General features: G+C 41.5%; 1 protein-coding gene and 1 long non-coding RNA gene across 6 annotated transcripts in view; one reads left to right on the top strand and one right to left on the bottom strand.

Moving 5' to 3' along the window:
• The window catches only part of FILIP1 (filamin A interacting protein 1), a 221,846-nt gene extending 196,227 nt beyond the window's left edge, over window positions 1-25,619 (top strand). For 2 of the 5 annotated variants that reach the window (XM_010808369.4, XM_010808370.4), the window contains 2 exons: window positions 1,614-4,419; window positions 8,185-8,509. In XM_010808369.4, the coding sequence (XP_010806671.1) occupies window positions 1,614-4,419; window positions 8,185-8,391 (3,013 nt within the window). In that variant the 3' untranslated portion in view covers window positions 8,392-8,509. Of the gene's footprint in view, window positions 1-1,613; window positions 4,420-8,184; window positions 9,014-21,725 lie in introns of those variants that run through there. The other 3 variants (XM_005210667.5, XM_005210666.5, NM_001192362.1) reach the window with 3 other exon arrangements.
• LOC132346198 (uncharacterized) lies at window positions 14,520-21,208 on the bottom strand. The gene is made up of 3 exons (XR_009495958.1): window positions 20,667-21,208; window positions 15,288-15,336; window positions 14,520-14,748 (listed from the first exon to the last, which is right to left on the bottom strand). It is a non-coding gene; the product is annotated as an uncharacterized lncRNA (long non-coding RNA).
• Window positions 25,620-26,877: the final 1,258 nt, after the last annotated feature.

Raw genomic sequence — 26,877 nt, 5'->3', positions numbered from 1 at the left:
GTTATCCAAGTAAATCTAATCTAATCCAAGTTCATCTAATTATGAAATAAATCTTTCATAATAAATAAAGTTCAAAATATATTGAAAGAAAAAAATGTAATTACAACAAATACATTAGTGGTTGTTTATAACTTGCTTCTCATATAAGCATAAATTACTAAATGCATTCTTATACTACATATGGTAAATATTATATTAACTTTGTTTTAAGGATAATTGAAAAGAACTGTTAAAAATTGGTGTAAGCTAACTGACAGCCATAAGTACTGTAAATATACTTTGGTCTACTTATATTTCTACTTTTTAAAGCTATACATTAACATTAAAATCTATACATTAACACCATAACCCTAGAGAAGGAAATGGCAACCCACTCCAGTATTCTTGCCTGTGAAATCCCACGGACAGAGGAGCCAGGCGTGTTACAGTACTGTAGTCTATGGGGTTGCAAAGAGTCAGACATGATTTAGCAACTAAACGCCACCACCACCATAGAGAAAATGCATTTCATGCATATACAACAGTAATTCCTGTGACTGCCACGTCTTTTTGGATTGATAGGAATTTGTGTTTCCTCCCTACCTGGCTCTCAATCTAAAAGGAAATGTTTAAATCAGAAAACAGAGACAAGATGCTGTGCCAGCCCTGGTGTTAACTAAAGTCGGTTATGTAGCTCGGCTCTCTATCAGAAAGCTTGTCTTGCCCTGCTCCTGTCATACAATACAAGGAAACCCAAAGCATTTTCTTTTCTGAGTCTTCCCTTTCAGTTAAAGTAAATTTATCTTTTGAAGTCTTATGATGCGAGGTGAAGAGTAAGTATCCTGGGCTGTACCGCATGAGACCCCAGACCCATTCCTTTCTGACTCTTCCTTCGGATGACCGTGGCAGAGGCTGCCTCAGAGGCTTGCCATGAGGATACGTAAAGACTACTGCCTAGAATACAGAAAATTCTACATAAATAGTCATTATTATTGCAAAACCTAAATTTTACTCCATCGTTATATTATTGAAGTATAACATATATATAGAAAGGTACTCATCAGGGTTCAACTTACTGAAATTTCAGAAGCTGAATAATTCTGTGTAAAAGGCACACAGATTATGGAACAGAAACTAGTGAAAAGCCCTCTCCAGGCACCCTTCTAGTTGCTACCCCTTACTATGGGTAGCCAGTGTCCTGACTTCTGGTTGGTTTGGTTTATGGCTATGTGTTAAACCTTCATATTTCAGTAATTGACAGGGGATTTATTATAATAACATTTTATTTTTGGTTCATATCTAAGACAATCTTACTGCTGATTAATCTTTTAATGGGCTTCCCAGGTGGTGCTAGTGGTAAAGAACCTGCCTGCCAATGCAGAAGACCTAAGAGACATGGGTTGGATCCCTGGGTTGGGAAGATCCCCTGGAGGAGGGCATGGTGACACACTCCAGTATTCTTGCCTGGAGAATCCCATGGACAGAGGAGCCAGGTGGGCTACAGTCCATAGGGTCACAAAGAGTTGGACACGACTGAAGAGACTTAGCATGCACGCAATCTTCTAATATGTATAAAAACATATCAGAAATAAAATATCATGTAATAGGATATTTTAATATATTTTGTTTTCTAGGTTGAAAAAACTCCTTGAACAGGAAAAAGCTTACCAAGCCCGCAAAGAAAAGGAAAATGCTAAGCGGCTCAACAAACTGAGAGATGAGCTTGTGAAACTCAAGTCCTTCGCACTCATGCTGGTGGATGAAAGGCAAATGCATATCGAGCAGCTTGGCCTGCAGAGCCAGAAAGTACAGGACCTGACTCAGAAACTGAGGGAAGAGGAAGAAAAGCTCAAAGCCGTCACTGCCAAGTCCAAAGAAGACAGGCAGAAATTGCTCAAGTTGGAAGTGGACTTCGAACACAAGGCATCAAGGTTTTCCCAGGAGCATGAAGAGATGAATGCTAAGTTGGCCAGTCAGGAGTCTCACAATAGACAACTCAGACTCAAGCTGGTTGGCCTGACTCAGAGAATCGAAGAGTTGGAAGAGACCAACAAGAACCTTCAGAAGGCAGAAGAAGAGCTTCAGGAACTAAGAGATAAGATCGCCAAAGGGGAATGCGGCAACTCCAGCCTCATGGCAGAAGTGGAAAATCTACGGAAGCGCGTGCTTGAGATGGAGGGTAAAGACGAAGAGATCACGAAAACCGAGTCCCAGTGCCGGGAACTGAGGAAGAAACTGCAGGAGGAAGAACACCATAGCCGGGAGCTCAAACTTGAAGTTGAGAAGTTACAGAAGAGAATGTCGGAACTGGAGAAATTGGAAGAAGCATTCAGCAAGAGTAAATCCGAGTGCACCCAGCTGCACTTAAATCTGGAGAAAGAAAAGAACTTAACCAAGGACCTGCTCAACGAATTGGAGGTGGTCAAGAGTCGGGTTAAAGAACTGGAATGTTCTGAAAGTCGATTGGAAAAGGCTGAATTAAGCCTCAAAGATGATCTTACAAAGTTGAAGTCCTTTACCGTGATGCTGGTGGATGAAAGGAAAAATATGATGGAAAAAATAAAGCAAGAGGAGAAAAAAGTGGATGGACTCAACAAAAATTTTAAGGTGGAGCAAGGAAAGGTTATGGACGTCACGGAAAAACTCATCGAAGAAAGTAAGAAGCTTTTAAAGCTGAAATCTGAAATGGAGGAAAAGGTATACAATTTAACGAAAGAGAGAGATGAGTTAATAGGCAAACTGAAAAGTGAAGAAGAAAAATCCTCTGAATTAAGCTGCAGTGTGGACTTATTAAAGAAGAGACTTGATGGAATAGAGGAAGTGGAGAGAGAAATAACAAGAGGAAGGTCTCGAAAAGGACCTGAGCTTACCTGCCCCGAAGATAACAAAATTAAGGAACTAACACTGGAAATTGAGAGACTGAAGAACCGTCTCCAACAACTGGAGGTGGTGGAAGGGGACTTGATGAAGACGGAGGATGAGTATGACCAGCTGGAGCAGAAATTTAGAACCGAGCAGGATAAGGCCAATTTCCTCTCTCAGCAACTGGAGGAGATCAAACACCAAATCGCCAAGAACAAAGCCATAGAGAAAGGCGAGGCCGTGAGCCAAGAAGCCGAGCTGAGACACAGATTTCGGCTGGAAGAAGCCAAAAGTCGTGATTTAAAAGCTGAGGTCCAAGCTCTTAAAGAGAAGATTCACGAACTGATGAACAAAGAAGATCAGCTTTCTCAGCTCCAGGTGGATTACTCTGTCCTTCAACAGAGGTTTATGGAAGAAGAAAATAAGAACAAAAGCATGGGCCAGGAGGTCCTCCATCTGACCAAAGAGCTGGAGCTGTCCAAGCGGTACAGTCGCGCCTTGCGACCCAGCGTGAACGGGCGCAGGATGGTGGACGTTCCCGTGACATCCACGGGCGTGCAGACGGATGCCCTAGGCAGCGAGGCTGCGGAGGAGGACACACCGGCCGTGTTCATTCGGAAATCCTTTCAGGAAGAAAACCACATCATGAGCAACCTTCGCCAGGTAGGACTGAAGAAGCCTCTGGAACGTTCGTCGGTTCTAGACAGGTATCCGCCCGCGGCCAACGAGCTCACCATGAGGAAGTCCTGGATCCCGTGGATGAGGAAGAGGGAGAACGGGCCCCCGGTGGCTCCAGAGAAGGGGCCCCGAGCCAGTGCCAGCCCAGGGCACCCGGGAGAGCTGGTCCTCTCGCCCAAGCAGGGCCAGCCGCTGCACATTCGCGTGACCCCGGACCACGAGAACAGCACCGCCACTCTGGAGATCACCAGCCCCACGGCAGAAGAGTTCTTCTCGAGCACGACCGTCATCCCCACCCTGGGCAATCAGAAGCCGAGGATCACCATCATCCCCTCCCCAAACGTCCTGTCTCAGAAGCAGAAAGGCGCAGACGCTACCCTGGGCCCGGAGAGAGCCATGTCCCCAGTCACCATCACCACCTTTTCTAGGGAGAAGACCCCAGAGGGCGGGAGGGGGGCGTTTGCCGACCGGCCCACGTCCCCCATCCAGATCATGACCGTGTCCACATCGGCAGCCCCGACGGACATCAATGTCCCTCCCGAATCCCAGGAAATGCCCGTGGGAAGGACGGTCCTCAAGGTCACCCCAGAGAAGCAGCCTGGACCAACCCCAGTCCGGAAATACAACGCCAATGCCAATATCATAACCACGGAAGACAACAAAATCCACATTCACCTAGGCTCCCAGTTTAAGCGAGGCCCGGGGACTTCGGCTGAAGGGGCGAGTCCGGTGATCACTGTCCGACCGGTCAACGTGACGGCTGAGAAGGAGGTGTCCACCGGCACCGTCCTTCGCTCGCCCAGGAACCACCTCTCGCCCCGCCCTGGTGCGAGCAAAGTGACCAGCACCATCACCATTACCCCGGTCACGACTTCATCAGCCAGAGGAACCCAGTCAGTGGTGAGTAGAGGGGGGTTCCTGGTTCAGGCCAATGCGGGGGTCAGGCAGGGAAGTGAAAACAGAATAACCCAGTGTCCCAAAGGCAACCAAAGCACATGTCTCTCCTCCGCCGAACCCACTACCGGATGTTTCCCAAGAGACTGTCTACATCAAGAAATGAGAATAAAAAGGAACCTCCTATTTTATTCATTTGAGCTAATTGTGAGGGATAATTTCTTTTTTTCACTTAAATCATGTTGACTCCGAAACCCTCTTGCAAAGATGGCCTTTTGCCACCTCAGCTTATGCTAATAATAAGGTTGAAATTTTGATTTTTAATGTTTAAAGTATTTTTTAAAATAGAGGCTGGAAGAAACTGGCCAATGTGCAAAAAAATGAAAGCTATTCCTGGGTTATATTTTTAGAACCTGAGTCATTTGATATTCATTTATGTATGGTCATAGTCATACTTCACTTGAAAGGTAAGATTAAAAGATTATGCTATCAAAAAATTTTTGTAAATTAAAAAAGAAGTGAATTTATATGTCTAAACACTGTATTTTATTAATAGTACAGTGCAGAGAGCAGGTGCTTGATAAATATTTAGTTAAAACCAGCTGGAAGGCTAAATGGATTATAGGAAAGCATGTCCAAAGTATAAAGGCCAGAACTTAAAAATAAATTATGTTTTTCAAAATACCTCCAGTGATTTTCTTCATTTATTGGGAACAATTGGTAGATGAAATTATAGAAGATGATGTATTATTTAGATATTAATTTAAGCTAATAGACTAGAAATTGTGATCCCTAATCTCTGAGCAAGTTCTACAGCAGATATTAGAGTCTTAAAAAGACAGGAAGCTTATTATTTAAGTGTAGAAACTGGCTTATTTGCCTGTATCTTCACTATAATTTACTTTAATTCTCTGTGCACAAGCATAGACCAGAACAGGCTTCAAAGAGTGAAGTACTTACGAACTGCTTTGTCGGTCAGGCTTTTTGTTATTGGCTCTACAGGAGCTAAATATCATTCAGAACTGCTCACCCTTCTCAAATGGTTCAATACTGTTTTTTTAAAACAACACAGCATCGATTGGATTTTTTTATAAAAGTTAGCGGAGGTGTAATTGTTGTGATTTAGAGCAAAGTTTCTGCTAGAACATCTTATTCCCATTTTAAGGGTCAGATCGAGATAGCCCTCCTTTCTGGAATAACATTTTGGATTACTGATTAAAGCCCATATGCAAGTAGAACTTTAAAACAACTGTCTAAGATTTCTAAGGCCTAAATGCTGGCCCAAGTACTTTAGGTAGATCAGCTTCCATAGAATCGAAGTCAACAAGAAGTTTGGGATGAATAGTGTGACTAGATCATTTGTGCAATTTTAGCTGCACTTTAGGCACCAGGTAGGGTGCTGACTGTAGAGAGGACTTTTGAAGTTCTTGGCTTAGTGGGAGAGGCAGGATTGGAACCTACCTAGTGGTTCTGTGAGGGCGTGGTGTACAAAGGAACCAGCGGAGAAGTCTTCCCCGAGGGCAGAGGTGTTCACAGATAAGGAGAGAGGGCAGCATGTGCACAGGGTTGGCAGTCTGGGGAGATGTCGCGTGGGGGACAGTGAGCCGTCCCTTTGGGCTGCAGCAGCCGGACCTGGGGACCCTGCAGGAGCAGAAGAGGAGATGCACACCGGGATCAGATGCTGAAGATGCATGTATCTTATTATGGAATTGACATTTAATTTCAGAGAGGAGGCAAAGGGAGCCATAAACAGGGTAGTAGTTTTTTAAATGACATTATTTCTGTTTTAGATATGTTTATAAAGCAATTTAAAGGATCAGTTGGAGGAAGCAGAGGCTGAGGGAAGAGATATGGTTGCAGTTCTCTAGGCTGGAGATGTGCGCTTGAACTGTGGGAGTGAAAATGAAGATGTGCACGTGTGCATGCTTAGTCATGTCCGACTCTTTGCGACCCTTTGGACTGTAGCCTTCCAGCCTCCTCTGTCGATGGGATTTTCCAGGCAAGAATACTGGAGAGGGTTGCCACAGAGATATACTGAAGACAGAATTGAAGATTTCATGACACTGAGTTCAGAGGGCAGCTCGGAGGTTTCTGGCTTGGCCGTAGGGGTAGATAAAACGAGAAACCCGGGGGATTACTGTTCGAGTAAGAAGATAAATAACGTTTGGGGCATGTTATAATTGAGATGCCTCAGGTACCCTGGAAATGTGGTTAGAAACCTGGATCTGCATTTAAGGAGAGCCCTGGGATGTGAGAATTGGACCATGAAGAAAGCTGAGCACCAAAGAATTGATGCTTTTAACTGTGGTGCTGGAGAAGATTCTTGAGAGTCCCTTGGACTGCAAGGAGATCAAACCAGTTAATCCTAAAAAAAAATCAGTCCTGAATATTCATTGGAAGGACTGATGCTGAAGCTGAAGCTGAAGCTCCAATACTTTGGCCACCTGATGCGAAGAACTGATTCATTGGAAAAGACACTGATGCTGGGACAGATTGAAGGCAGGAGGAGAAGGGGACGACAGAGGATGAGATGGTTGGATGGCATCATTGACTGGATGGACATGAGTTTGATCAAGCTTTAGGAGTTGGTGATGGATAGGGAAGCCTGGTGTGCTGCAGTCCATGGGGTCACAAAGAGTTGGACACGACTGAGTGACTGAACTGAACTGAACTGATGGCTCAAGGTTCAGTGTCTCAGACACATGTGGGTGACAACTCAGGTAATTTTCGGGGTGAGTGTGGAAAATAAGAAGAGGACTGAGGATGGAGCACAGTGATACCCACATTTAGAAGGCAGGCAAACTGGAACTGGGAGCCATTTTGAGAATGAAAAGGAGTCAGGGACAAGAGGGTGATGGGTGAGACCCAAGTGAGATATCACAGCAGGAGAGTTTTAGGAACTCCTTCAAGAAGGAATCATCTATGTTGTTGGAAGAGGGTGTTTGCTATGACCTGTGTGTTCTCGTGGCAGAACTCTGTTAGCCTTTTCCCTGCTTCATTTTGCACTCCAAGGCCAAATTTACCTGTTAATCCAGGTATCTCTTGACTTCTACTTTTGCATTCCGATCTCCTATGATGAAAAGGACATCTCTTTTTGGTGTTAGTTCTAGAAGGCTTGTAGGTCTTCACAGAACCTGTTAACTTCAGCTTCTTTGGCATCAGTGGTTGAGGCATAGACTTGGATTACCATGGTGTTGAATGGTTAGCCTTGGAAATGAACCGAGGTCACTGTGTTGTTTCAAGAAGGAGGGTGTAAGGACATCCCCTGGCGGTCCAGTGGTTAGGACTCCATGGTTCTGCTGCAGAGGGCATGGGGTCTGATTCATGATCAGGGAACTTAGATCTAGCATGCCCTGACACAAGGCCAAAAAAACAAAACGGAGGATGTGGTCAACAGTGACAAAAAAGAGAAGAGTTAGCCTCATTAGGAGGGGAAAGGAGAGCTGCTGCATCTAAAGGAAGTGGAGGTGGTTTGAGGACAGGAGGGATACAAATACCCGAGTGTATGCAGGGTGGCCTGTATTTTTCTGTGAAACAGGAGTGAAAGTCAGGGGCTTGAGAGCAGAAAGACACTGGGCATAGATGTTCAGGGAGAGGGAAAAGGGGAAAGTGGACTAGACCGCAAGCAACTCCAACTTTCTAACAACAATCTTCTCTGGGGCGGACTCATCTGTGGGTGGTCCTGTGGTGTGCTTATGTTCAGATGATGCCATTTCCAGGGGGAGACTCACCAATGCGGCCCTTGTGTCTCTGTCTTTTCTTCTCTTGCAGTCGGGACAAGACGGGTCAGCCCAGCGGCCTACACCCACCCGCATTCCTATGTCAAAAGGTATGAAAGCAGGAAAGCCAGTAGTGGCAGCCCCAGGAGCAGGAAATCTGACCAAATTCGAGCCTCGAGCTGAGACTCAGTCTATGAAAATAGAGCTGAAGAAATCTGCAGCCAGCAGCGCTACCTCTCCTGGAGGGGGGAAGGGCTGAGGGCAGTGGCGGAGGGGGTAGGTCGAGCAGATGCTACTGCTGCTGTCTGTCCCTGCCCACTCGCTGTGTGTACTAACTGGAGTTTTCGATATCTTGTTCATAAAATAATCAACTAATAGCCATGTGTCTTTCCTATTTTGTGGATTTGTTTTGAGGCCGGGACATAGAAAAACTAGCAAAACTACTGTATGTTACGCGCCTGGCGGAGAATGCTGGGCCTGAGGCAGGGCCTGACCTCTAGAGCCATTTTTGCTTTGAGAAAGTAGACTCATCAGTTGAACCAGTAAGATTGGGGTTGGGGGGTGGGGAGTAGGGGCTGGATCACCACCTCTCCAAAGCCACTGCCTTACTTCCTAATTGTAAATGAAATTAAGTAGGCCTTGTTCCACTGTAATTATTTTGCAAAAGCTCTTTTCTGAAATAGGAAACAGTTTACCAATTGTCATTTGCTTCTGTCGAACTCCAAATTTGCTTCATGTGCAGGAAACAAACAAAAAGCAGAAGCCATCTCCTAGTTATCACAGGGCCCGGGCCTCTAAAGGTTTGCAAAAACAAAGCCCTGAAGCCAATTTCAGGGAACAATTTGAACGTGAAATAAAATGGAAATAATATATGGAATTCTAAAAACAGAGTTTTACTTATTTGTGTGTGTGTGTGTGTATTGTAAAGCTTTTGGAATTTTAGAACCATTAATGTCAGACTCACGCTCTATTCAAGTGTGCAGTTGATTTAAATTGTGGAGTGGTGCTGCCAAGTGGCCCTTTATAATTCAACAGAGGTTGTAATGCATAGAGAATAGGGGTCAGTAAATTTTGATACTTTGTTGCCAAGACATAAAATGACATCATGCAAAGCTTAATTGAATTTAAACATTTTCACAGTCAAGTACTTTGCAAGTTCAGAACCAGTTCATGAGTGTGTGTGTGTGTGTGTGTGTGTGAGTGTGGTGTGGTGTGGTGAAGTGTATTATTACTTGTGTTTGTATCATTGCTGTTTATTTTAAGCATGTTTTAATATGCATGAAGAGTGAGTGAAAGCAAAATGCTGTTGTCAACAAGATTAACTGCATAACTGCGTTGATGTGGATTGGTGCTTCATAGTCAGGTAACCACAAGTGAGCTGATAACAAATGAGGCTGATAACCCTCAGCTTAGCATCTGAAGTCTCAGGTAGGCAGTACCTTTCCAAGTCTTTGAGCCCACTGGGTCAACTTTACAACACAGTAAGTACTTAGTTACAGGTTGCTATTTTCCACTTCTAAATTGTGAGGGTTCCAAAATCATTTGATTAGTCCCTGCTCTGGATATTTGTGTAAAGGTAGTTGGTTTTTTTTTTTTTTAAGATATATGATTAGTTTTTAGCCCATTGTTTAAAAGTGAAAGTCACTCAGTTATGTCCGACTCTTTGTGACAGCATAGTTTATACAGTCCATGGAATTCTCCAGGCCAGAATACTGGAGTGGATAGCCTTTCTCTTCTCCAGGGGATCTTCCCAACCCAGGGATCAGACCCAGGTCTCCTGCACTGCAGGCAGATTCTTTCCCAGCTGAGCCACAAGGGAAGCCCTTAAAAAAAAAAAAGTGAAAGTGTTAGTGGCTCAGTAGTCTGACTCTTTGTGACCCCATAGCCTGGCAGGCTCCTCTGTCCGTGGAATTCTGTCCAGGCAAGAGTTCTGGAATGGTTAGCCTTCCCTTCTCTAGGGAATCTTCCTGACCCTGGAATTGAACCTGGGTCTCCTGCATTGCAGGCAGATTGTTTACCATCTGAGCCACTAGGGAATCATTGAGCTTCAGGGTAAAGAGACTGTCTTCTGAGTTCTTTCCACACCGGACTTCCTGTTCCCTGTAGAACCTGGATTCAAATTGTGGATGAAGGAGGTAGACCCGTCTCCGTATTCACACTCACTTAATTAGATCACTGTGGCCGACAGCTCAGTTCTCAGCAAACATATTTTAAAACGTTAAGCAACCACGATCGACATGCCCTGATAAGGGAATTTCAAGGTAGAAGAAGAGGGAGAATGAGAAAAAAAGAAAACACGAACTTTCTGAACACGTTTAAACTAGAGATCTTGCCATTTGGAATATCGACTTGTGTTCTTTCAAAAGGGAGCGCCCCTCTTTTGTAGAGTGGACATCATCCCCTTCAAAAACAAAGATGCTCCACTGTTATTCAAATGCCTCCCTGGCATCTAGGCTGTGTCGTGTTGTTGTACCATAACATGTATTTGAACAAACGGAGGAGTCCAGAGAATGAAACGCTGCATTTTTTTTTATTCTACCTGCCATTCTTCAGTGACCTCCTAATCAACTGTTGCTGCTGCTGTTTTGCTTTTTCACCTGCACACATCACGCTTACGGTGGTTCTGCCCAGAAGCTCATTCCCATCCACAGGGAGGGCCCAGAAGATGCTTAACCATGCATGGACAGGATGTTTATACATCTGGGTCTTGGGATACAGCCCGCTAAGAAAACTTGGTGGCATCACACATATTCGCTTTTCAGAAATGATAAAGAGCAACCGCTGTGGCAGTTTTCCTTTGTAATTTTAGCTCCAACTCAACGTTGATGGGCTAGCTTTGTTTTAAACTGCATATTAGAAGTGACATCCACTGGGGGTTGGAGGTGGAGGATTCGGTGCACTCCAACTTTGGCTTCCATGTGTGAATTTAATTTTTTTTTTTTTAAGATGCATGTGCTTTTGTAAGAGTGAATGGGGTGAAAAGGTGAGAGGTTTTTTCCCCTCTGTTCTGGAACAAAGTATTGTGTATCAGGGATCTCACCAGGGCCACTGTGGACAGATGCCATCAGATCTCATCCTGGGAGGGAGAGGGGTACCATTGCCACAGATTACAATGTGGGGACACATGGGGCCCCATCCACAGAGCTACAGAGCAGCCCTGGTCTTGTTGTTCTTCAGTCCCTAGTCCTGTCTGACTCTTTGCAACCCCATGGACTGTAGCCCGCTAGGCTCTTCTGTCCATGGGATTTCCGAGGCAGGAATACTGGAGTAGGTTGCCAAGCCCTCCTCCGGGGGATCTTCCTGAGCCAGGGATGGAACCTACATCTCTGCAGCTTTTGCATCGGCAGACAAATTCTTTACCATGGACCATCATAGTATGCAGAAACAGCCGACACACACAAATGATCATTATGCATACTATGATCATAGCCATGTAGCACGCATATACCAGAAACATTCCAAGATGAGACATGGCCCAAAGGATCTTGATAGTTTCTTGAAAATAACTTTCCCATCTGGGTCACTTGATTAAACAGAGGCATTCAGTTTCTACTGTCATCTTTATGATATTTTAAGTGAGGACAGGTTAACATGGGGCAGATGGAATGTCTGGAGGTTTCTGTGTAATTCATCCAGGGTAGGGCATCACCAGACCTCTTACTTGAATGCTTTAAGAAAGAAGTGAAGACATAGCTTTGATGTGCAGTGTGGGAAGAGTATAATTTAAGGGAACCAAAAACCTGTCCATGAATGTAAGATGCACAGAGATTTGAACTTCTCCTTCCTTCATAGATTTGGAAATACTGAGGAGAGAGTGAGGCTTTCCTGACTGGAAAAATCCCATGGATAAGAAGAGCATTTGTATGTGGGAGGCAGGAGGGCAGAGAGAAGAGGGAACAAGACCAGCCCCGGGAGGATTCCCAGGACATGGGAGTGTATCATTCCCAAACTTTTCCAACCCAGACAATGGTCGGCATTTCCCTGCTACCACCTCCTTCAGGATTTCATGATTGGTCATCTCTTCACCCCTCTGCTCTTTCAGCTTCCCTTTTTCACCTGTTACGTCTACACAAGACATCAATGCACTGGCCCCTTCCATCTCAGCACAATTCTTCCTTCAGTTGTGTCATCCTCTCTGGCGAGTTACTCCTCTGTCTTCCCTGACCCGTGGAGCCATTGACAGGATGCTCAAGCTTGTCTGCCTCCGCTTCCCATTTATTCTTTAATGGAGCCTTATTTCTGTTAAAGTAATTCGTATGCATAGTTAAAATATCAGTCAACACTAAAAGACCATATGGCACCCAGGATCTGTGACCTGGCTCCTGACCGCCCTGCCCTGCCTGCCCCCCAGCTGAACTCCCACCCCCAAGCCCACAGAATGCCTTGCAGAACAGCCAGCTCACCTTCGCTTGACTTGCTCGACTTGCTTCCTCTCCGTGGAAGCTGCCCTTCCTCTGGCATCTCCTTTGGGTGGTTCTGTCTTTCTCTCTCCAAAGTCTCTTTTAAAAGCATCGCCCTCCGTGAAGGCGTGGCGGTGGTGGCTGGTGGCGGCTTAGTCACGAGTCTCGTCACAGACAGATCATTATTTCAGAATCTAAGTCAAGGTTTAAAGCCTGTCCTATTTTTTTTTTTTTTTTTTTTTTACATTTTTACGGAAAATGTTGTCAACAAAACAAAACCGGGCACTTCACTGTAGAGGAGAAAACCAGCAGTTGAAGGATGGCTAGGAGTTAGAGAAGAGAGAGGCGTCCTTGCTTCTTCTTTGGTCTGCAGTACAAACCTGTGAGAGTGATGGGGAGGATGCCAACACTTCAGGCCTGAGAACACGAAGGGAAAGAGTGGGTGGAATTAGGGGAAAATCCAAGTGCTGCCATTCTGGGTGGTGTAAGTTACTTCTATTTCCCTTCAAAGGCACCGTGGCAGGTGGTTGCTGTTCAGTCGCTAAGTTGTGTCTGACTTTGTGACCCCATGGACTGCAGCACACCAGGCTCCTTTGTCTGTCACCACCTCCGGGAGTTTGCTCAAAGTCTTGTCTATTGAGTCAGTGATGCCATCCAACCGTCTCATCCTCTGTCGTCCCCTTCTCCTCCTGCCTTCAATCTTTCCCAGCATCAGGATCTTTTCCAAAGAGTCGGCTTTTTTCATAAGATGGCCAGAGTATTGGAGCTTCAGCTTCAGCATTAGTCCTTTCGATGAATATTCAAGACTGGTCTCCTTTGGGATGGACTGGTTGGATCTCCTTGCTGTCCAAGGGACTCTCAAGAGTCTTCTCCAACACCACTGTTCAAAAGCAGCATTACCATCGCAGATAATGGATTCTAAACAAACAGGAGTCCCAGATTGGGAAGTTCTCACCTCTGAAGCCATCATGTGTGTGAAGAACTAAGGGGACCTGAGAGCTTCTTGTGAATTATAAACATACTTGAATGAATTACAAATGGCTCATCCTTTCTGAGTCCCCTAGAGGGGTTCAGGAAAGAAAAGGTTTCAGGTCATTCGTCATGCTCTTTAGTTTCATGCTGGACCTTCCAAAAGAGATCAGAGAGGCTGTCCTTTTAAAGGACTGAACACCACCACCATATGCAGGATTTAGATTGCAGATAGTTATTAAGGTGAACAGGGAGAGAAGGTGGATTGCTGAACGGACATAGGACTGACCAGAGATCAGAGGAAAGCAGCGTAACCTTTGGCAAACCACTTCACCTTGGCTTATGACCTACATTTAGCTATTATCTGTTATAATTCTGACATTCCTGCTTATAGTGATAATATGATATGCTTCACTCTTGTTCAGTAAGCAATTTAAAAGATTCTGTCATAATGCTTTTCTTAAAAACTAATAGTTAATTGCTTACCCAGTAAAAATAGTTTTGACCTCTTTACTTGTGTTAATACTATGTATGTGTAATGGATAGAATTGCAAAGTCAAGGACTATTTAGAAATGAACCAGACTTTAGAAGTCAACAAGATAACTATCCCTATTATTAAAGATGGAAACAAAATCAAAACAAAAAACCCCCAAGGCTTAGAGTGTCTGTCTTCTCAATGATGAAACCAGGGTTTCAGTTTCTTCTAGTACCTTATTCATGATTTCATATGATGAAACTACTTCAAATGAGCAAAGTGTATATTTATCTATAGATAAAAATACCCACTCAATGGGCCAAAATAATATTGCCAAAGGTTTTGAGATATTGAGCTATCTACACGGAAACTCTTGGGACTTCCCAGGTGGCGCTAGAGGTAAAGAACCTGCCTGCAGTGCAGCAAATGCAGGTTCAATTCATGGGTTGGGAAGATCCGCTGGAGGTATGCATGGCAACCCACCCCTGTATTCTTGCCTGGCGAATTCCATGGACAGAGGAGGCTGGTGGGCTGCAGTCCATGGAGTTGCACAGTCAGACACAACTGAAGTGACTTAGCATAGTAGCACAGCATAGCACATGGTAACTCTGTGTTAAAGTTCTCAGAACAGCACTTTGATAAATATTGGCCTTACCTAAAAATCACAGCTGCCACTCAATTTTCATACGTAATGTTGTATTCCATGCCGTCCTGTGATCAGTTGTAGACTTATGTCAACCTAAGTTGATCTCAGCATCCAGCATCTAGCACCTGTGTCCAAAAGGTAGAAACTGAGCACACTTAGCTCAAGGACTTAATTATTTTCTAACCATTTACTTTTATTTATAATTAATGTTGCCTATGAGATAACAGGGCCTCCCAGATGGCGCTAGTGGTAAAGAACACACCTGCCAATGCAGGAGTCATACGAGATGCAGTTTCAATCCCTGGATTAGACAGATCCCCTGGAGGAGGGCATGGCAAACCCCTCCAGGATTCTTGCCTGGGAAATCCCATGGACAGAGGAGCCTGGCAGGCTACAGTTCATAGGGTTGTAAAGAGTTGGTCATGACTGAAGTGACTTATCAGGCATGCACGCATGGGATAACTAGTTCCGATTTATTTGTATCTGGGGAACAGTAATCTGTGTGAGAGAGAACAACTAGCTTGCCTGAAAAAGAAGCTATCAGTCATAACTGTGATGATTAGTAACTCCTGCCACCTAGGAGCAGGGAGGGGATTGGGGAGGCGAGGACTTGGTCTGATGATGGAGTGGGAAATGTTCTGGAAGGAAACAAATAAACTCTTACGTGGTTGAGAAACCTCCAGAGACGTTGTGTCATCTGCTTCAAAAGTTTCCTGAAACAAACGACAGAACTGATTAGCGGAAGTGTTTTTAATTAGTTGAGCTGAATCCAAGAGAAGGACTACAAGTCCAAGCCCACAGAGGAAGTTTATTGGACTTCCTATTTAAAACAGATGTTTTATCAGAACTCTGATTAATGTCTGAATGTGATAATAACAAGACTGAATACAAAAGCAGTTTATCAAACCTTAAAAGTAAACAATATCTGGGCACTCCTACTTCTAAAAGGTATAGAGAACTAGGATATTTTTGCAGGAGGGCAGGCAGCAAGTTCAAAGCTGGGGTTTGGTAGAAGGAAACTCCAGGAAGAAGGAAGAAAGTAGGAAGAACAGTAGAGCCCTAAGCCAGTGTCTGGCTCTCCAAGCAGATCCCCTGGGAGCAGGGGCCATGGAACAGGGGAACAGGCCATCATCCACCAGCCAAGTTGATGCAGAAACCAACAGAAACCGTTTCCTGTAACTTAGTGTGTGGTTTCCTGTGAATGAAGCAGCCCTTCTTTACTAATGCAAAGTCCTGCTACAAGTCAAACTTTTGCTCTGGTGGGTGAGTTTGGAGGCTTTCTAAGTGATGTGGTCTCATTTACTAGAGCCGATTTTTAAAATTTAGAGCGCAAGGGTTCTCTTGAGTTTGGCAGAGCATGAACATAGGCATTGGTCAGGAGGAAGGCACTGACTTTGCAGGGAATACATCTGTCTTACTCCTTAGCTGAAGGGGCTCTCCTGGGAGGAATTAGAATTTAATTTGTTGCCAGGTTGCCCCACGCTAGCACTCAAGAGACATTCTCCCCCAAATTTCCCCCCAATCCTGTCTTGTGTATACGGCTTTGGATCTCAAGATATCTGACTGGCCAGGACTTTTGGGGATACCACCCATGGAGGATAAATAAGTCATGCTTGTAAGGACAGAACTCAAGTGTAATTAGGAATTGACAAAGGTCCACATAGTCAAAGCTATGGTTTTTCCAGTAGTCATGTATGGATGTGAGAGTTGGATCATAAAGAAGGCTGAGTGCCAAAAAATTGATGCTTTCAAACTGTGTGCTGGAGAAGACTCTTGAGAGTCCCTTGGACTGCAAGATCAAACTGGTCAATCCTAAAGAAAATCAACCCTGAATATTCATTGGAAGGACTGATGCTGAAGCTGAAGCTCCAATACTTTGGCCACCTGATGCAAAGAGCCAACTCATTGGAAAAGACCCTGATGCTGGGAAAGATTGAGGGAAGGAGGAGAAGGGGACAACAGAGGACGAGATGGTGGGCTGGCATCACTCACTCCATGGACATGACTTTGAGCAAGCTCAGGGAGGTGGTGAAGGACAGGGAAGCCTGGCGGGCTGCAGTTCATGGGGTCCCGAAGAGTCGGACACAACTTAGCATCTGAACAACGACAACAACAATGCATCCTTTCCATGGAAGTCATTTAACAGCTAGTGTAATAAAAGAATGAATTCATAAGCCACATCATTTCACAATAATATCATGAGAGCAAACAATGTATTTAATGTGTTACCTGAAATTTCTTAAGAAAAAAAAACCTCAAGGTAACACAAGGAGAAATATATAATGGAAAACGTCTGTAAGTTCTTTGATCAACTGTTAATATAAAATTATATGTAAGAATGCAATGAACCCATATGTATATGCTGATTAAGATTTAGAAGTCTTGTTCTTCTTTCCGAGAAGGCAATGGCACCCCACTCCAGTACTCTTGCCTGGAAAATCCCATGGACAGAGGAGCCTGGTGGGCTGCAGTCCATGGGGTCGCTGAGGGTCGGACACGACTGAGTGACTTCACTTTCACTTTTCGCTTTCATGCATTGGAGAAGGAAATGGCAACCCACTCCAGTGTTCTTGCCTGGAGAATCCCAGGGACAGGGGAGCCTGGTGGACTGCCATCTATGGGGTCGCACAGAGTCAGACACGACTGAAGCGACTTAGCAGCAGCAGCAGTTCTTTTTTCAATTAGAAAAACAGAAATTGTTATTAAATACCTACACATCAGAGGGCCCCAGATTTAAGTGCTTTGCTCTTTTGAGTTTGCTGATAGAGGCTTTGGTCCTCTATTTGGATCTTATTCTGAGTTGAGGACAGAATCGAAGATAAATTAAGATTTGCTGACAGAATTTATAACTTCAGTAAAGTTTGTAATATTATCTTATCGTACTAAATCATAAAGAAACAGGAAGGGACTTGGAAATCCCACCTTAAAAAAACAGACAAATAATGGTACTAATCCCTAAAGCACTTTTGCTGCTGCTGCTGCTAAGTCACTTCAGTCGTGTCTGACTCTGTGCGACCCCATAGACAGCAGCCCACCAGGCTCCCCCGTCCCTGGGATTCTCCAGGCAAGAACACTGGAGTGGGTTGCCATTTCCTTCTCCAATGCAGGAAAGTGAAAAGTGAAAGTGAAGTCACTCAGTCTTTTCCAACTCCTAGCGACCCCATGGACTGCAGCTCACCAGGCTCCTCCATCCGTGGGATTTTCCAGGCAAGAGTACTGGAGTGGGGTGCCATTTCCTTCTCCAAAGCACTTTTATTTTATTATTATTATTATTTTTTGCTGGCAACCATGATTCCCTCTGAATCAGACAGCTTTGCTGTGTAATGAGTCACCTCAAAATTTAATGCATTAAAACAACTTTTTAAAAAATTTTCTCACAAGTTTGTGCATTGGCTGGGAGATTCTTATCTGAGTCAGTTTATAGATTTGGAGAAAATGTAGATAACAAGCAAACATAGATTTAGTAAATATCCTTAATAAGTTTCAAATGATAAAGTCACTGTCATATAGATCTTGTCTCACTATATTTAGAAGCAAAGTAAAATATGTCACTATATAAAATAAAATAACGGGTTTAATTGTATTCTTTTAAGTAAATTGTATGTGCATAAATATTAAATACCATCTTTTATTATTAAGTTGAATTAAATAAAATAAGCTCTCTTATTTGGCATTATCAAGTATTTTTGAGATAGTCTTTTTTAGTAACATAATCTGATTAATAGCATTAATATATAATACCATGCATGGATTACCAGTTTGTTAACCTTAAAAATAATAATAAAATATAATGGTCCAATGAAGATATTGTTTCTATATATGGACTCTTTTGCCATATGTATTTTTACCAAATACTAATCTGAAGATCTATTATTATTATTTTATTGGAGTACAGTTGATTTAAAATGTTGTGTTAGTTTCAGGTGTACAACAAAGTGAATCTGCTTTATATATAGATATAGATATAGATATGTTTCCACTCTTCTTTAGATTCTTTGATTCTTTTCCCATATAGGCCATTAAAGAGTTTTGAGTAGAGTTCCCTCTGCTATACAGTAGGCCCTTATTATTGATTGTAAATATAGTAGTGGGCATATGTTAATCCCAATCTCCCAATTTATCCCCCCTCGCCATTTGCCCATTGGTAACCATAAAATTGTTTTCTATATCTGTGACTATTTTTGTTTTGTAAACAAGCTCATTTGTATCATTTTTTTAAAGATTCCACATATAAGTGATATAATTTGTTATTTATCTTTCTGTCTGACTTACTTCATTCAGTATGACAATCTCTACGCCTATCCATGTTGCTGCATATGGCATTAGTTTGTGCTTTTAAACTAGTAGTAGGCTGAGTAGGATTCCCTTGTATATATGTACCACTTTTTCTTTATCCACTCCTCTGTCAGTGAACACTTAGGTTGCTTCCATGTCCCAGCCATTGTAAATAGTGCTGCAATGAATACTGGGGTGCATGTATCTTGAAAAGCTATTATTATTACTGAGACTACAAAACTCTAGGATTAGGAGAAGACAAATCTAGGAATTTAGAGGTTTGTACACTTAAGGGGAGAGAAGAAGGTATCACAGTAAAACAAAATATTAGTCCTGCCAGGGACTTGAGAGAGAATTTAGTGAAGAAACAAGGCAAACACATTCTGAATTATATCTGCAATAAGAACAATTCTAGATTTCACTCTTTTAAACATATGTTTCCTGTAGTCTTTTAGGGGAGGAAAATGGGGAAGATACTTGAATTCTGTTAGGGAGGTCTGAGACCTATGTGTTTTTACTCTTTGAAAACGACTCTAAAAAATTAAAAAAAAAAAAAAAAACAGTGTTGAGTAGGAAATAGCATTTTAATTTTTAAATTAAAAAAGAGATCTGATTTTTTTTTTGAGATCTGATTTTTAACTACATAATATTTTATTTAGTGTTTTCAGTCTTTACCCGAAGATTTTAATTCATTTTTAAATGTTGAAAAAAATTGAGGCTAGAACAACTTTCAAAAGACAAAATGAGCTAATGATTTTTCCGAGTTTCTGGTACAGTGAAAAATCACATATATGTCTTAAAAGTTTTGCAAAACATTCATAACTAGTTACTATTAAGTATATAAAAGATTTAAGTATTTCATTTTACTTTGCTTATTTGTTTATCCCAAATTCAATTCAGAAAGGTCAAGAGACGGAGTGGAAATATCTCCACCTAGTGGTCAGTGTGAAGTAAACCTCTAGGTCTACAACATGCTGCTGCTGCTGCTGCTAAGTCGCTTCAGTTGTGTCTGACTCTGTGAGACCCCATAGACGGCAGCCCACCAGGCTCCCCCATCCCTGGGATTCTCCAGGCAAGAACACTGGAGTGGGTTGCCATTTCCTTCTCCAATGCAGAAAAGTGAAAGTGAACTAGTGTGCTTCAATTAATGTTTGTGAGCATACCGCATGCTCAGTCGCTAAATCGTGTGGACTCTTTGCAACCCCAAGGACTGTAGGCCACCAGGCTCCTCTGTCCATGGGATTTCCTAGGCCAGAATACTGGAGCGGGTCATTTCGTCTCTAGGGGATCTTCCCAACCCAGGGATTGAACCTATGTCTCCTGCATCTCCTTCACTGGCAGGCAGATTCTTTACCACTGAGCCACCTGGGAAGCCCGACATTAGTTGCTGCTGCAGCTGCTAAGTCGCTTCAGTCGTGTCCGACTCTGTGCGACCCCATAAACGGCAGCCCACCAGGCTCCCCCGTCCCTGGGATTCTCCAGGCAAGAACACTGGAGTGGGTTGCCATTTCCTTCTCCAATGCATGAAAGTGAAAAGTGAAAGGGAAGTCTCTCAGTCGCGTCCGACTCTTAGCGACCCCATGGACTGCAGCCTACCAGGCTTCGCCATCCATGGGATTTTCCAGGCAAGAGAACTAGAGTGGGGTGCCATTGCCTTCCAGGGAGGCAATACATTTTTCAGGCAGAGAAACCATTTGAGGCTTAGTTATTTATTTCCTCTGCTGTTTATAATGGCAGCAAATGCAGGATCATGCTTCATTTTGCTCACCAATGTAGTTCCATGCCCAGCAGTGCATGAGTGCTAAGTGGCTTCAGTCATGTCCGACTCGGCGATCCTATGGATTGGAGCCTGCCAGGGTCCTTTGTCCAGGGGTTGCTCCAGGCCAGAATACTGGAGTGGGTTGCCATGCCTTCCTCCAGGGTATCTTCCCCACCCAGTGGTCAAACTGCATCTCTTAGCTCTTCTACATTGGCAGGTAGGTTCTTTACCTCTAGGGCTACCTGGGAAACCCATGCCCAGCAGTGATGGGCATATAGTACCTCAATGACACAATGAAAAGAAAAAAAAAAAAAGATACATGTTCATAAAGGCATAAAGGTTAAGATAAAAGTGAAATAAATCAAATAAATATAAATATTACACACTTGTTTTTGCTGGTTCTGTTCTAATTACTATCTCAATCTATTTTTATTTACTTTTATAAAATGAATTTCAATTGAAAAACATATGAAGAATTATAAAGCATCTTCCCAGGTGGATTATACAAAAAGAAGCAGAGACAAGAATGAGTCATCTGTATTTAGCGACTTCTTGGGAATAAATATTATTTATAATAATATAAATATTATTATTATTCCTGAGAATAAACATAAATATTATCTAGTGACTTCCTGGGAATAAAATAAATATTTCCTTATTAAAATTCAAGACCACAGATATAAAAAAAATAAAAGTATGTGAATATCATTCAGAACAAAAATTCTAGGAAATAGTCTGGTTTCCATTATGCGACTCGTCTATAGTAATTATTGTCTTTGTGTCCGGGGCTTTCCTTGGGTAAAACTGTTCGAATATTGTTAGAATATTAGACATGGTTTCTAAAAGGCTTTAAGAATTTTAGAGGTAAATCTCCTATGTCAATATAAAGAAGTTACCCAAGAATAGGACAGAACTTCCAGAGAAGCTACTGGGTGCATGCACCTGTTTTTGTTTTGTTGTTTAATGCCTACCGTCTGTCAATGAAATGGTATGGTGTTGACCCTCATGTAAACTACTGATGTGAGTTTCAGTCTAATTGAAAATGCTGTATCTTTCTTCTCTTTATAGAAAGCATCATCATCCACCAGTTGCGTATGAACTCAAGATGAAATGGTAAACCAAGCACATACTGGGTGTGCGTATTTCCTCTGAATCCCTGTTGAATGGATAATATATCTCCAGCCCTCCACCATCACTAAGGTCCTCCATGCTACTGATCACTACTGGAAATAATTTCCTTCTTCCAGTGAAATTTTTTTTTTTGAGGATATAAACATAAAAGCTGAAAATGGTTTTGCTGATAATATAAAAATAGGTAGCAAGAGCAATTCAATCTTTGTGTCAAATTTCTCTTCCTTTGGCAAAGCTTTCAGGTCCACGGGCACATGCTGTGTAATTTATTTTTATAATACACTTTGTAATGTGATTATTTTTTCCTAAAGTGTTTCCTTCTTCATAGTCTATGGCACATGTATTTGTAGACTACACTGTCAGTTCACCAAAGTATTGGTATTGGTGCATTCAAAATCGTAAGCTCTGCTTATTTTATTCTATAAATTTGCTATTCCTGAAAAAAAAAAGAAAAATAAAGTACAACATTCTATAGGGTAAATTCAAGAGGTAAAACCAAAGCAGGAGGTCCTAGAAGATCTGTTATTATTGTTTGTACAATTCTCTGGTTCTGATCATGGTTCACCACTAACAAACAACTGTGATTTAAGAGTTCAATTTTAAATACTTAAGCCAGTTTTTTTTAAGGTTGCTCTTTCTGGTGTTCTGTGCCCAAAACCCTGGATGAATTTGTTTTCATATGGAACAAATTAATAGAAGGAGCTGTGTGAGTTTTACCAGTAAGCCTTAAAGGAACAGCTTTTGCTGACAGTTCTATTGTATGTCTGTTTGCATTATGTACTTACATGTACAGGATGTATAATAAAGACTGTGATATTAGATTATTCCTCACAATCTATCCAAAGGAAAACGTGAAAATAAAAACTGACCTAGATACTATCAGCATTTTTTTAAAAGTGGTAAAAGAAATCCCAAGATACATAAACTTTTTTCTTGATAGCTAGGATTTGGACATGTTTTCATAATCCCCTATAGGTTAGATAATATATTCTTTAAAGATTCAAAGCACAATATGCATTAATCAAATCTCAGTGTCAGACCTGCTGTTGAATTTAGGTTTATGTGAAAATATGCATCAGAAAACTACTTGAAACTCTAATGGTGTAGCTTTTTTTAGAAAAGATTTTGTTAATATGGATATGTTTTCAATAAGGTCTTTAAAAAGATCATTTTGAAGACGAATGAGGAGTTGACACATCAGGTTCTAGGAGCATAAATCATGTATCATGTCACTTTATCGAGATTAAAGAAAGAATGCTTGTTAGCATCACAAGGATAACTAGAAAGCACACAGGCAATACTATTGGCCCATTTCTCTGGTCCACATTACCCAGGTTCCTGAGGCCATGAGGGGAATACACACTGAATCTATGGAACAGAAACATTAGGTTTTAAGGTATACCTTGTGGAATTAGCAAGTCACATTCAGTAGGTATTAAAAATTAAATAAGTGTATTTTATGTAAAATCAGTTATGAGTTTTGTAAGTAAGAGAAATGCTACAGTGGGTTTGTCTTAGCATGAATAATTGCGAACGAATTACAGACATGCAGGGCTTTCATGACTGATAAATGAAACTAGAGTGTGTATGTGTGAAGATTTTAAAAATTGTTATGGGTTTTGATTTCTGAAAATGTTTCTGAACTGGCCATTTCAGTGAGAAGGGGGTTTTATTTAGTATTGCTATATTTTTCGACTCACAGTTAAATTCCCTATTTGCCAATGCTTATACTTCTGATGGCAAAAATATTCTGATATACCACAGAATTTATTTTGAAGCAGATAACTTTCTTAACTTGTGAGAATTTTATTACACAAAGAGTGAAAAGGCTAGATGATAAAACTTTAAATATTACTTGATGTTAATTTAAAATATTACGAGTAACTTATGTATATTTGGGTCTAAAGATTTTGTTTCTCCTGCATTTATAATGAAATTTGTAGAGGATGATGGTGTGATCAGGGCAACTCAGATGGTTGCTCTTTTCTGCCCCTGCTATGATTAAGTCCTTTCTTTAAACTCTAATGGAATGTGAGTGACAGATGAGTAAAATTAATCTAAAGTAATAAAAAAGTGTCTTGACAAAAATAATAAAGTATTAAAAAATGAATAGAAAATAAACACAGAAGTCTTTATCTAGTGAATAAACAAACAAGATCATAAATAGTCATACTCCAACGAAAGTGTGAAAATGTTACTTGCTCAGTCGAGTCTGACCCTTTGTGACCCCATGGGCTGGAGCCCACCTGGCTCCCATGTCCATGGGGTTCTCCAGGCAAGAACACTGGCGTGGGTTGCCATTCCCTTATCAATATCCAACTGAAAAAGCCCCCGTGTTCAATCCTGGCACCATCCCAGGCTCACATAATTTCTATATGTTTTATTTTAAGTAAATCTCCAATCATCAGTATGAATGACAATCCATTTTGAATGGAATAATTATGTTTTCTGAAGCAGAGTCATAATCAGTGTTTCCAGATTAAGGTGCATAGTTGAACTAATTCATTATGTTGCCCTTTTCTTTTTGATAGGAGAATGTGTTCTGACAGTATTGATTACAAAGATTTTTTTACAAGTATTTCATAAAACATTAAGGTTTGATGAAGTTAGTTGTCAATATTCCAGATATCAGGTGCCTGGAATGGTCACAAAATGTGAAGAATTAATTGTATCTTAGGACGACCATTTGAAAAAAAATCATGATGTGGAATATATAGCTTAAACATTAACAGAAACACCAACGCTATTGAAGTAACTCACAGCTTCTAAAAACCAGTGACAAAGGAAGTATAAAATGGTGTGTTAAACAATGTAATTAATATGGTTGTGCCTTTTTTCTCTATACTGTGGTTGAATTTCCCTGGAAATAAATTAAAAGTATAGCTAGAGTAGGGTGTGTTCATGAATGTGATGAGCAACAATTCTAAAAACACCAAAAATGCAAGATGGAAGTTTTTTAAAAAAACATCTGGCACCTGAGGCATATATGTGCCTCTGGACTCCAGTGCTATGCCTCTGCTAAAAATATTAATTAGAAGGCAAAAAAGAAGAACAATAAAAATTGCTGTAATGAATTCATAAAAATGGGGAGAGTTTCATGGAATTATTTTTGCTTGCTGACCACTAAAATTTTTATTTTCTTAAATTTTCAGCATTTACTACATAACTGATGAAAACTGTATTTGTTACCTAGAGAAAATGTCATATATCCATAAATTTAGACAGAAATGTTTATCAGTGCCGTAACAAGATTCATTTTTTTTTCTGGTGTTGTTTTCTTTTTGTTTGTTCATGTTATTTTGGTAATTTTACCTCACCATTCACAGATTTTGTTATTTGAACAATTCAGGTCTGTATTTATTTAGATTTTTGCTTTAAAAATATCAGATGTTAACTTTTCCAATATGAGAGATTTATAATGTGATCAAATATTCTTAGAAGTCTTGCAGGTCTAATGGATTTTCGAAAGCAAAGGATTGCATTGAAAAGTTTGTGAGCTGCATTCTATTTTCACAGCATTCTCAATTTTGTCTTCTTTAAGTTTTATTAAATCCACGAAAAGCTTATTATTTTTCACTACAGCCAGGTGAATTTGTGGATATATACTTGTCTTTTCTATGAATGTAATATCCTACTTTCATTTTTTTCACAGGCTATTGAAATTACTAAACCAATTAAGACATTCTCTATGTTATTTCCCAAAGCCAACTATGTTTGTCAAAATCTCACCAGGGTGAGAAAAAATAACGATTGTGATACAAAAGCATTTGTGCAATATTCTTTTTTGAATTGGAACATAATAGTTATCAAATTAAAATAATTTAAAATGAATATTTGACCTTCTTTTTACTTAAAATTATTTGCTTTAAAATAGATTTCCCCTCTGCATTTCGTATTTTCTTTAAAATATGGTGTGTTTCAGTGTGAATAAACATAAGTCAAATAGCAGATCTCTCAAAATGAGAGAGGCTTTTTCTCTGTGTTACATCATGGTTTGAGTCCCTACAAGACACCAAGAGATGGAACTGGTTACAGGGTTTCCCTTATCCATTAGTCTCCCCCAAATGCTTTGTTGATCAACATTCAGATACTTCCCCCTGCTTTCCACTGTCTGTCTAAAGGTAGATTGCTCAGCAGAGCAAATGCTCCTGAGGTTTTGCCAGCAACTGTCAGCCTGGCCCCCACATAGGCAGCTGGATAATGGTTTCAGAAAAGTGGGGTGGGGATAATGGTGGGGTTGTGCTCTGATCTCTTTATTTGCCAGCCTTGTGCCAGAAATGGTGGTCCCTTGCCATAGCCAATCTGAAACTTATCTTTGCCTTATTTGAGACAAAGGAATGGGTTTCTCTTATTTATTATTTAAAGATACACATATCCAAAAACCAGGCAAGGCTGCTGTCTACACAAAGATGCCTTCCACAGGAAAGCTGCAGATGTTAGGAGTCTTGACCACAAGAACAGCTCTTTGGCTTCTCTTCTTGGAGGTGTGGAGCCCTTTGGGGTACATGGTTTAAGAGCACTTGCCAAAAGACTGTTTATTTCATGACTTCCCAAGAGAAGAGGTCCAGGCTTTCCATCATATATGCTCAAATAGATTATTGTCTCTGAGCCCTGAGCTAGAGTCACTTTTAATGAGAACAGGTGCTTCCCCTAGGTATAGAGAAACCAGAGCAACTTATCTGGGCTTTATGTTTGTTGGCAATAGGACACACTGCACAAAACTCTTTTATTTTTTCTTGAATGTCATTAAACTCCACATTTATAATTTGTATTCAGTGAATCCCAAGGAACCTATTGTTGCTGCTTAGTCACTAAGTCATGTCCGAGTGACCCTGGACTGTAGCCTGTCAGGTTCCTCTGTCCATGGGATTGTCCAGGCAAGAAGACTGAAGTGGATTGCCTTTTCCTTCTCCAGGGGATCTTCCTGACCCTTGAAAGATGTCAATCAGCTGGAGCAACCCTAGTGACTGCAACTTTCCTGGCACAGCCGGATCACAACCTGATCCACAGAAAACAGTAGGAACCCAGTTCTCTGCAGTGCCCAATTTTTTTAAAAAGATAATCAGTTCTTTAGTTTTGCCTGGCATTA

The sequence above is a fragment of the Bos taurus genome, chromosome 9, assembly GCF_002263795.3.
Source record: "Bos taurus isolate L1 Dominette 01449 registration number 42190680 breed Hereford chromosome 9, ARS-UCD2.0, whole genome shotgun sequence".
NCBI lineage: Eukaryota > Metazoa > Chordata > Mammalia > Artiodactyla > Bovidae > Bos > Bos taurus.
The sequence above is the reverse complement of the archived record's forward strand: the minus strand, read 5'-3'. Positions and strand labels throughout refer to the sequence as shown.